Genomic DNA, 12419 nt, shown 5'->3' with positions numbered 1-12419 from the left:
AAAAAAAAAAAAAAAACATTAATCAGTCACCACTAAAACTTGCCTGAATGTGTTACAAGATAACACATTTCATCAAATGTAAAGAAAAGAGGACTTTTTCTTGCTTGCGAACCAGATTTTGTTCTGTATTTTCTTCGGGTCCTGTCACAACTAAAACCCTTAAGTGAACATGTTTTCCTGCCAAATTGTGGCTTGGATTCAGGTTCGCTTAAAAAAAAGAGTAAATTTGACTGAATAGGATATTTTTCATCTTTCAGCCGCTGGTCGTATACTTTAGAATGAAAATGTATCTATGCAGCTCTGTTATGTAAAAACTTTGCTTGCAGGGATGTATTATCCCATGGTAGAAACTATCTTCTTCAATTCTCTTCAGCTTCAGGCAAACATGACTGGCAGCTCCTTCTGATTGGCACCAAGAGGTATAAAGAAGAAATTAAAATGTACCATATTGCAGCTTCTGCAATACAGATTTCAACTGTGCCCATGATCAGTTTGAACCCCCCCCCTGCTGAGATGCCTTTCAAAGGTACAAGTAGGTGTTTGAATTAGTTGAGCTTAGATGTGTTATTATGGCTATTTTGGATGAGCAGAATTATTTCAGAATTTTTTTATTTAATAAACAGTACTGTAAACATATGATGTCTGATGTCTTTGCATGGACAGTCTTTTCACACCAGAAGTCTTTTAAAATATTTCAAAATCTTTTCTTTTAGGGAAGTGCTAATACTCAGTAGAGTCAACAAACAGCCTCAACGTTTCATATTAATAATCTTTATTCTCATCTTTTCATTATATTTTGACTTAATTCACAAATGCAGCTGCACCATATTAAATTAGTCAGAACGATATGGGATTTTAAGCATTTAGATTTTTTTTTTTTTTTTTTTGCTGTGTGTCTGTTTATTTATGAAGGTGGTGAAAGTCTATTAATATTGACGAGTCGCTCTGCCTGTTTCTGTTCCCTCAGATATTTATTGAGTTTAAGGCTTTTTGTCGCAGTAACAAAAGGCTCAGCACAACAGCGGTCGATGCTGTCAGAGATAGAAGAATGTCCTGGAAAAGAATATCAGCTCTGTGATACAACGTAGTAAAACCATGGTCCTGTTCCTGTTTAATACAGTAAAGTAAAAAAAGCATTTAGTGATAAAACCACAGTGTCACAAGCAATGCATAGAAATGAGTTCTCTCTGCAGGTAATGTACTGCATGTTTACCCATCATGCTGAAGATGTTATATGTATGTTGTTTCTATGATGTTACCTATTGTACTTTCAGGGTTTCTTTCATTCTTTTTTTTTTTTGTGGCCATTTTGTCAAATTCTTGGCAGTGATAGACTGAAATGGAATTATATCCTACATTGTAGTATTAAAATCAACCATTATGCCAATGTTTCATTTTTTTCCTTACTGCTGACTAAACAAGTTGTCTTGTCTTTCGGTGCCTCAATGCAAATCTCATAAAATATCATAAATGGCAAAACAAAGGTCAGAACAGCAGAATCTATTTTGATCACAAATTGTGAGTAATTCTTAAAAGTACTGATCATTATCTTAATTATAACAGTAAACCAAATGATTATTATAAGTTCACTTGGTGATAAAATAAAAAAAACACGCACTGCAGTAAAGTGAATGAGCTTTTTCTATTGTTTAACGAAGCACGACTGGACTTGGCGAAGTCTGTTTAAGTCGTCTGAGCCCACACGTGAAAGGCCTCGGCAGATTTCAGAGCTGAAAGTCTTCCTCGGGCCTTTCGGATCAGAACTGAAACAGCTTCTGGAAACTCAAACAAGTTCAGCCACTTCTCCTCCCACCCTTTTCTCACTCACTGCAAACAGTAGAGAGATGGTGAGGAAAATATAAAAAAATATACTCAAGTTGAATGAAATTATTGTTTTTCTGGAGATGTAACAACTCTAGCTTTTTAAGGAAAGTGATAAAATCTTGTAAAATATTATCCAATTAAAACTCTTTAGGACAACCACTGTTTGATAAGTTTAAATGAGGCTGCTGTCCTTCAGGAAAGAAAGTTTTTTAATTTTTTTTTATACACACAGAGAGTTTTTGACACAAATATAATCACAGCACATAATACAGATAAATCTGGACTATTTGAGACGTACAAATCTTTGCTTAAGACCCATATTTTTTGTCTTTTGAGAGCACAAGATTTTAACAAATCTCATTTAATCTTGCTGCATTTTGTATAGATTTAATGTCCATTTAAACTTGTTTTATTTTATATTTTTTATTGTTTTGTCTGATTTGACTTAGCCTCAGTTTGCAGCTGCGGTGGTCATTATTACCATCAAGCTGCTAACTAGACCTGCTAACGCTGCTAACAACATCACGCCGCTAACCGAACCACACTGCTAACAGTACTGTGGTGCCAATGGGACCATGTTGCTAGGAGAAACCTCCCTGTCATCAGAACCACTCTGCCAATAAGACCATGCTGCTGTAGATGTATTTCTTTTTCACTTTTGGCACCCTGTTTCTGTATTTTTGTTGCATGCTTTGGTATAGACGAACCGAACGAGAATCGTGCTGCTGCTCTTTAGTGTATTGTTTTGCACTATTAGTGTTTAGCGTATATCTTAGTTGATACCTTAGATCCATATTTATCGTTTCTTTTTACACTTTATATTTTTACTATTGTTGGATGTAACTGGGAGCCTGCGTACACATTTTCATTCCGCCTCATGTACCACATGTGATGCGAATGACAATAAATTGGCTTGACAAATACATTGGAGTGGCCATTTTTATTATTACTCTCTCGTAAACTGGCAATAAAGCAACAATGGTGAGAAAATATTTTTGTTTGTACTTCAAATTGTGGTATGTCTGATAGAACCAATATAAAAAAAAAACATTGTATGCTTTATATTATTAATATATTATTAACTGGATAATATTTTGTTCACAAAAATATATACAAAAGAAAAAAATATATACAAAAACCGCACAATTGTCCTAATTTATTCCTGAAACGTTTTTTTAGTATCACAGCATGAATCTGTTTTTAAACAACAAAACAATTACTTATTCACAATCAATTAAGTTTGTCTTGTTTGATAACATTATTCTCCTACATGTATCAGTCATAAATGCTGAGCGTGTGAGCGTCCTGGTGTTTCTGGGGTGAGTTTGTAAATTCCCCCCTCTTAACAGCAGCAGCAAGACAAGGAGGTAAGTTTACATTGAACATTGTTGAGCCATTATAAATGTACAAACATGCTCACCTTTGTTTGAACGAAGTATGATTTCAGCCTTCTAAAACATACATTATACAAACATTAATAGGACAGGCACTTTCACCGTGACCTTTGAACTCGTCCCCAGTGAGAACTGTGTGAAGTCACCATGTTCTTTGTCTGTAACACCATAAACTAGGACACGACTCACTCTGCACATAAAACCGTTCCCACAACTGCTGCTCAGAATGACTCAGTCCAGATTAGCAGATACACAGCAATACTCTGATCCCGCTTTCTTATGAAGCACAACCTCATGGCGGGGCGCTAATGGCCTGCACAACAGATGTTTAGTATGCTGCGTTCAGATCCGTGTGAGATGGAACCACCTGCAGACATGAACATACATGACAACCTGTGACTCTCCGTCAGAGGCAAAGTAAGCCTGTTCACACATACGCAGGCTAGTTCCAAGAGCAGAGGCAAACGTGTGAGGACGAGCGCGTACACAAGCACAAAACAGGGGAAGACGACATGCAAAAACAGTGAGTGTGGGAGATGGAGTGCGAATGAGGAGGGAAGAGACGGAGGAAGTGAAAGAGCGAATCAGAGCGATGACAGATTCCATCTGCTGGAGAGCTGCTGATGGTTTCCTCAGACAGAGACGTCCACTTGGATCAGGATGTATGCATGCACGGTAATGAAGTAATGAGGGTGTTTAACAGAAATGTGTTTTATAGTAACAATTAGCGTGGGAAGAAAAAGTTGCCTCATCATGTGTTGGAGCGGTTGATTTTATAGCCAGATGCAGTTCATCTCACAGGGAGAACATACTTTTTTTTTTTTTTTCCCACAACAGCTAACAGAGCTGTAACACTTTTTTATTCTCTTTGAGGATTTGTGCACAAAATATAGAAAACAGTACATGCATTTATTTTATTTTCCAGGAATGTGGTTGCAAAGGGTAAAACAGGTGTGATGTGTTCATTGGTTTGACACCTTGACCCTGAGGTGAACAACGAAGGCTGCCTTTTTTCCCCTCCCTTTTTCTCACGCAAGACCTCATCTTGTCATGGATAATATCTTCACCCATCTTGCTGCGTGGTCACATCAGTGAATTGATTCTAATGAAAAGGGATTTTGCCTACCGCTGACTTCTTGTAGCGCAGGTGTGTAAAAAGCCTCCCGGGTGACAGTTTAATGCGGCATTCATGTCAAATGTGGAAGATGGGAGGAAAACGTCCAACGATGGAACACAGCTTTCACTTCAGATTCAGCATCAAGCTGGCAACAAATACCAGAAAACACTTTTTACCTCGTTTTTATCTGAGCTCTGAAATCACAGTGCTGTGACTGATCCTGATGTTCTGAATTCTTACATCATCCATCCACTGTACTGTACTTTAAAGTGGACACCTTTTCTTTGAAAAATGGGTTTTCACATGTCCCGTAAGATGATAAAATGTATACTGTAATGACATTTTGCTTTATGCCCTCTAACAGCCAATGCTATTCTAAATGTATTTTATTTTTATACACATAAGTGTGCAGTAAATGGTTGTGGATGGCATATTTTGAGCATCAGTTGGACTCCACAGTGTGTAACTAATTGCGTGAACGCTTATGAAGCGTTCACGCTATTGTGAGCCATTTTTCTTCTGTACGTTCTTCAGCACGTTTCTCGTCCCGCAGTTTTTAAGCTATTACAACAAATCATAAATCAAAATGTTCAGCTCTTTCAGGACAAGCCTGCGAAGACTTTTGGTATTGGTGCAGCTTTAGCTTTTTCAAATATTTAGCCTTTTCTGCCATTTTTTTCCTCATAGAAAATAAACAGAGCTCTTTTTACATCCTTCAGATCTTTAGATGTGTTTACAACCTTTTACTGCTCCTTTCACATTGTGTTCTGGTTCAGCTTCTTTCAGCTTCTAGGTGAAAAAAAAAATCAGCTACTTCCAGCTAATTTCAGCTGTTTTGTGCTCCTTTCAGATTCTTTCTACTAACTACAGTAGTCCCTCAATTATCACAAGGGTTACGTTTCATACACTACTGCAATAAGTGAAAAACCGCGAAGTAGGAACGCTATATTTATCTTGGTATTTTTATATATTTTAAGGCTTTATAAACTTTTTCCACACTCTTGCAATGTTCTAAACTCTTAAAGCTACTAAATTTTAACAACATATGTATATGTACTGTACAGTACTGCAACATTTTACTCAACAGCTCTGCAGAACAGCAGCTCGTTTATGGTCGAGCTCGGTTCCAGTTCTACAGACCTACCCTGCAGCAACAAAGCCCACCGCCCCGTCCAGGTTGATGCACACGTAAATAATTAAGCTTCAGTAAGCTTTAGGATTATTTGTGACTTTCCCGCCAGTTCTGTGAGCTTAGCACATAGCATAGATTTGCATTGCAAAACTTTCCCTCAATTTTGACAGAAAGCAGCGGCCGGAAGCACTGTTGGCTTTTGGGTAGTGTAGTTCTTTTGACTGGCGTTAAAGTATAGACTTATTGAAAGAAAACTACAAAATGGTGGCGCCAGTCTGAAGTGTTTATTTTCCCATTAACTTTTTATCCAGAACTGTCCCAGTCACATGAGTAATATTAAATTTGACAATTATTGAAAAACGACAAAAGAGTGAGTCCATGAAAGTCGAACAGTAAAGTAGCGATGGACTGTGTAAGTATAAGTTGTACATTTTTGTGTTACTTCTAACTTCTTTCTGCTAATGTCAGCTTGTTATGCTCCTTTCAGCTTATTTTCAGCAAGTTTAAGCTTTTTCTGCTATTTCGGCTACTATTTGGCTGTTTTTATGCTAATTTGAGCTTTTTCAGCTAATTTTTGCACTTCTTTCAAAGATTTTCAGCCTTATTAAGCAAAAATGTGCTCTCTCCACTTCCTTCGCTAGTTTAAGCTTTTTTTGCTCTTTTTCAGTTGTTTTTTCCCTAATTCCTTCTTTTTTTTTAGATAATTTCCGTTTTTTGTGCTAAGTTCTGCTTCTTTCAGTAAATGTGTTTTTTCTTCTGCTAGTTTAAGCTTGTTCTACATTTTCAGCTGCATTTTTGCTTTTTTAAGTTAATTTCAGCTGTTTTCAGATAAATTAAAGTTTTATTTCTGCTACTTTCAGCCTAATTAACTTCTTTCTGCTCGTTTCAACTTTTTCTGCTAGTTTATGCTTCTTTCTGCCTTTTCAGCTTTTTTCAGCTATTGTTTGCTCATTTCAGCCTTTTTTAGCCAATTTCTTAAGTTTTGTGCTAATTTCTACTTAGTTAAACTGGTTAAATAAATATGTGTTCTTTCTGCATTTTTCTGCTAATTTAGGCATGTTCTTCATTTCAACTATATTTCAAAATTTTATTTTTAGCTCATTTTAGCTGTTTGTCAGCAAGTTCTTCTGCAATAAGCATTCACACAGCATTTTCACAGGAAATGTTATTTCTCTAGTTTTAGAATTATTTTAAATATTATTTTCTATAAAACAAAGAAATAAACTAACCTAAATAGTCAAATTTATAAATCTGTGGCTGCGATGTTGAATGTATTAAATTGTTGAAGTCAGTCACAGGCAACAATCACAATTTAAGACATTGTAGCACATTTATTTTTCCTTTTAAAATCCACCAAATAATTAATGCACATGTTTTAGAGCAAGACTTTTAACAAACCATCATAAGAAATGTTGTATTTTGTCAGAATTCATCTGTGTCTATTTTAAGATGCTGACATGTTAGGTTTTAGGAACTCATGTATGTTTCAGTGTAATTCCTGACCATGTTCTACTTTACCAGCTTCAAGTTCAGTTTAATGTCATGTGTACTAGTAGTGTCAACAATAGAATACTTATTTTATGCATCTTCTTGTAACTTGTATCACAAAATAAAGACCATAAACTGATAGAAAGAGTCAACTAAATAAACATAAAAATAATGAAAGATAATAGAATAAAACAGTGTAAAAACTGTTAGACCCGTTGCAAGTTAGCAGCAAATGAGGAATTAAGTGATGAAAAAGCACTTGGGTAATGTCAACAAGAAAAGTGGAGAAAACAGTCAGGTTGGATGACAGGTGCAAAATATACAAGCAGCAGAGAAAAACAAAATCCACTGAATGATGCAAAATTGCAAACAGCAAAGTAAAAAACGAATGCACAAGGAAAATAAAGATTCACTATATATACAACAATGTGTCCACTTTGATTTGTGCTAAGTTTTTTTTTTGTGCAAACATGTGATGAAACGGAGAAAAATACTTTCCAAAATATTTTGTTATAAAAAGATATTCCTGTATAGACTTGGACCTTGTCCGTGTGGGATAAAGTTGTGTTTTTAGAGTTTAGGTTTAATAACCATCATGAAAATATATTCGAACACCAAAGTTCGGACCTGTTGGTGTCTTCTTCTGGCAGCTACGGGATGATGTATGATGTTCAGACAGTCTGCAATGGCAATCCTTTTTGACATATTCACTAAATCAAACTGGACATGCAAGGTGATGGATTATTAGCGAGATTATTTAGTCCAGATGACCTGATTGAAAAATGTTGGATTTTATACCTGGATTATTGAGCAAGGACTTTGTTGTTTTCAACCAGTTTGACATGACTGTCAACAAGGAAGAGGGCCGCCAATGGAGGAGGGGGTGTACCAAAGAGACCATCTTATCACAAGCAGAACTTGTTTGTTCCACTTTGGAGTAAGTTGTTGGGGGAAGAATCAGTTTTGTTGTGTGTTTCCTTGACTAATGAAGCCTTCCGGACCGAAGGCGAAACGTTTCAGCACAAAAAAAAAAAAAAAAAAACTGTCCAGATGACCTGACTGAAAAATGTTGGATTATTATTTAGATCCATTACTGGTGGCACGGTGGGACAGTTGAGCTGCCGCCTCTCAGCGAGGATGTTGCAGGATAGAATCCCGGCCAGGGGGCATTTCTGTGGAGTTTGCATGTTCTCTCTGTGCATGCGTGCGTTTTCTCCAGGTACTCCAGTTTCCTTCCACAGACCAAAAACATGCATGTTAGGCTGATTGGTAACTCTAAATTGTCTCTAGGTGAGAGAGTGAATGGTTGTTTGTCTTTACGATGGACATTGCTGGACATTTTCACCACAAACCCTTGAGATCCCGAAAGAACGAAGCAGGTAAAGATGGATGGATGATAAAAACACTTAATGCAAGTTTATTTTGGAATCTAGCTGTTTTTTTTTTTTTTTTGTTACCTTTTCCTTTTAGCCATCCTATTTGTTAAAAAAACAAACAAACAAAACAAAAAAAACAACAACGGTAGTATGCTTTTTTACAACTGTTTATTGTTGTTGCTGTTGTTCATTGTTGTCATCTTTCTTTGTTGAAATCAGGTCTCTCCTGTAAATGAGTCCTCGAGGCTCAATGGGATTTACCTGTCTAAACAAAGGTTGATTGATTTTATAAATGTCGATTTAAGCGAACAGTTATTGTGACACAACTTTAGCCACAGTTAGCATTTGGTTCATGAGTCACATTTATAGTCAGATATAAGAAAAGGTAAAGGTGAGTTTGAGGTGTGCTGTTGCTATAGCAACAAGTTGTGATTTCAGGTTCATGAATCTACAAAATAGCAGACTGTCTTGAATTACACACAGTGCTCACAAAGTTATATGCTCTTAAAGAATACTAATAAACAACAACAACAACAACAACAACAACAACAATAAACATTACCTACTGTATTTGTTGTTACTACCCCACCCCACCCCCACCCCCAACCTGACAGCCCTGGCTTTGCGCCCACATGACAAGAGACTTCAACGCATGACATATTTGGCTTTAAAATGACGTCACTCCAAAGTGGGGCTCAGCAGGCAGGTCGTTCGTCAGTCTGAGAGAAGAGGAGCAGCAGGAGGAGACGGAGCATCCTCCTCTCCTCTCTAATGACACGCTCTTATCTCCCCCTCTCTCTCCCTCTCTCTCTCTCTCCAACTCCTCTGAAACAACCCTCTTCCTCCAGGAGTCTCCCTCTTCGCGTCTCCCCATCCTTCTTTTTTCCGTTGTTCCTTTTTTTTTTCCGCCTTCTTTCTCAAACCTCTCAGCCCTCAACACCTCCAGAGATGTGAGTAGATAAGGAGGACCTCCTTCTGGTGGTGACTTGGATCCTGCGCGCTTCAGAGAAACGACCATCCTCATCTTCTGCTCTTATTTTTATTTATTTATTATATTTCCTTTTTTTTTTTTTTTTTTTCCTGGACGTTCGTCTGCCTCCCAACAATGTAGATGGTGCCAGCTGAGCCATGAAGGTGCCAACTACTTGTCCTGTTTTCCCTGGCCGTCTTTGGCTTTCCTGTTGGGAGGTGGGAATGAATAATTTGCGCGAAGGCAAAGTTTGAGGGTCTGCAGGCTCACCTGTCCACCTGTCTTCAACAAGGAAGAGCACTGACTCCAGAAAAACAGATGAAAAACTTCTGAGACAGCTTTCTGCTGGTTATTTGTATTATTATTATTATTATTTTTTTTTTGGTGGGATTTTATTGCGTTCTTGGATGAATTTGATGTGCGCAACGGAGACGGATATGGCTTAAACGATGCTCGCGTTCACAGCTGGAGCAAGGTCCGTAACTTTCAGCGTTTTTCTCTGAAGCACAACTCGCCGACTTTGGTGGAAACCCATCCAGATGGGAGGGGATCTGGAGGACTGAGGCGGATTCGGCAGTCGAGAAAAATGTGGATAAAAAGGAGTGTTGCGCGCAGGTAAATCTTTAAAAATGTCTCAACAGAAAATGCTATGAACTAAAAAAAAAAAAAAAAAAAAAAAAAAATCTAAATATTATTTTCATGTTTGCTGTTATTTCACATGTGCTGCCTGTTTCTCAGAACATGTTATCACAGAAGTTATAAGACGCTGCTGGAATTGATTTATAATTATTTATCAGATGGTCTGAAAACAAACAAAAAATATGCACATCTTGAATCATTGGAGATAAATTACTGCACGGATGGTTTTACAGTTTTGCGTTGATCACAGTTTACGTTAAAGGAAAGGGTTTTTAAAAAATAATCCAAAAAATGTGATTTTTTTTGGAGGCGTTAATGTGCAGTTCACGTTGCGACCGCTGGGGGTCGCCAAACACACAGGGCAAGCAACACATACAACCATAGACACGCGCGTGCTCCAAGAGACACGCACTCAGCCTTAAGGTTGGGTCTGTCATCCCCTCCACCTGTGAGAGCAAACACATGCCAGAAGACATTAAAAGAGAGACTGGAGGGCAAATGAAAAGGGAAAGTTGAGAGAAAATTAAACTTTACATTTATGATTGACGATCTGTTAAGTTTTACCTTTAATCCATTAAAGTGTCACAAACGGAGATGAAAAAGTCTACTTTTTATTGTTAAAAAAAAGAGAAATGTCCATTAAACCTACTAATTTTAGTTTATCAATGATAGGGAAGGTGGCACGGTGGCGCAGTTTGTAAAGATGTTGCCGCTCAGCGAAAAGGTCGTCGGATCAAATCCCGGCTGGGGGTCTTTCTGGGTGGAGTTTGCATGTTCTCGCTGTGCATGCATGAATTTTCTCTCCGGATACTCCGGTTTCCTCCCACTAACCAAATGCACGAATACTGGGCTAACTGGTAACTCTAAATTGTCTCTAGGTGTGAGTGAGAGAATGAATGGTTGTTTGTCTTGTTTATCTCTATGTGTCCCTGTGCTGGACTGGAGACCTGTCCAGGGTGCCCCCCTGCCTCTTGCACAGTGATGGATGGACATGGGCACCAGTGACCCAAAAAAGAAGAAGCGAGTAAAGATAATGGATGCATGGATGGATGTCTGATAGAGAAGAACTTGACATGGAAGCTGTGGGGAACCTAATCGTGTCCTAAATGAAGAGTTTTCTACATAGTTTTTATTTAAATAGAGACATCTTTATGAACAACAGGAATATGGAGAACAAGTCATGATAACTTCGTCAGGAGGTCTCTGAACACAAGCACATTAATTCACAGTAAAACAGGTTTATTTGTAACAACATGCTGTGAAATGAGACCAAACTTGCCAGTATTTAGATTCCCTTACCACCTGCAGGATCTCCTTCCTGTCGGCGGCTCTAATTTCTATTTGCAGCTGTACATTTGTCATGCACAACACACTCTGCACATCTTAGACTGACCCCACAGGCTAACAGCAGTACCAACAGTAGACAAGGCAGATGCACAGGATGATTAATCAAAACACGTCCCCCCACTCTACATGGAAGACCTAAATGTAGATTCTCTTGTTTAGGAATTTTCTTGTCATCTGCTCCCATGACGTGGAAACAAAGCCAGAAAAACACTAACCAGCTTGCTATTAAATATAAACTTACAATTGAGCTTCCCCACCACAGGCTGAAATCTTCAATTTTACTGTTAAATTAGTGTTTTTTTTCCAGTGTAAATTCTAACTGTCCTAACTGTGGGTTTATGTGAGGATTATAAGAAGAGAGACGTGAACTGTGAGCATGTGCGGTTTAAGCTACTGTACCTGTTGGAACAGACAAAGAACAAACCGCCCACAGAAAGCAGGGACGTGGGCGTAAATGCAACAACACTGACTCCAGCACAGCAGATAGGAGAGAAGTGATGGAAGGATAATTAGGAAATGTAAAACCACAGCTTTTGCTGCTCACCAGTATACTTGATGTGATTTCTGTCTGAATTAGCTCATAAATCCTGCCTCTACATTTCAACTGGATGCTACCGATGTATTCTAATCTTTATTTTGAGCTGAATCACGTGTTGTCCAAGTGTTGAAATTTGTAAAAATGGTTTTCTTATACACATGTTAGCTTTTTGAATCTGCAAAAACTAATAGAAAAAAAATTGGAAAGCTTAAATAAACTTGTTAAATGTTAAGATGCTCATTGGACATAATGCCTCTTCTTAAAGCATGAAAGAAAATTGTTTTCATGTCTTAGATATGATCAAATTTGTTCATAAATTCATTAAATTGACGATTTAAATTGTTGCTACTGGATGCTAGATGTCATTATTTTTCTTCTGTACTAGTTAAGACAAGGTAGCTGTTTAAACCAGGAAAAAAGCTGCTTTTTAAAAAATTATAAAGGAAATGGTTTGTTTGTTTTGTCGTGTTTGTTCACTAGCCCTAAAGCGACAACTCAGGATGCCAGAAGGGGAAAAAAGTGCTCATAGATGTACAGAGTTGATCTTGAATTCATCTCGTCACACACACACACATACATATATATATATATATA

The 12419-nt window shown here is 37.6% G+C and overlaps 1 protein-coding gene across 1 annotated transcript in view; it reads left to right on the top strand.

The window, feature by feature from the left end:
• Positions 1 to 9154: 9154 nt before the first annotated feature.
• The window catches only part of ajap1 (adherens junctions associated protein 1), a 52897-nt gene continuing 49632 nt past the window's right edge, over positions 9155 to 12419 (top strand). Inside the window, exon 1 of the mRNA XM_037684984.1 lies at positions 9155 to 9916. Within this exon, the coding sequence (XP_037540912.1) occupies positions 9888 to 9916 (29 nt within the window). The 5' untranslated portion in view covers positions 9155 to 9887. The remainder of the gene's footprint in view (positions 9917 to 12419) is intronic.

The sequence above is a fragment of the Nematolebias whitei genome, chromosome 11 (genome assembly GCF_014905685.2).
Source record: "Nematolebias whitei isolate Nwh7 chromosome 11, NemWhi1, whole genome shotgun sequence".
NCBI classification, from domain to species: Eukaryota; Metazoa; Chordata; class Actinopteri; order Cyprinodontiformes; family Rivulidae; genus Nematolebias; species Nematolebias whitei.
The sequence above is the reverse complement of the archived record's forward strand: the minus strand, read 5'-3'. Positions and strand labels throughout refer to the sequence as shown.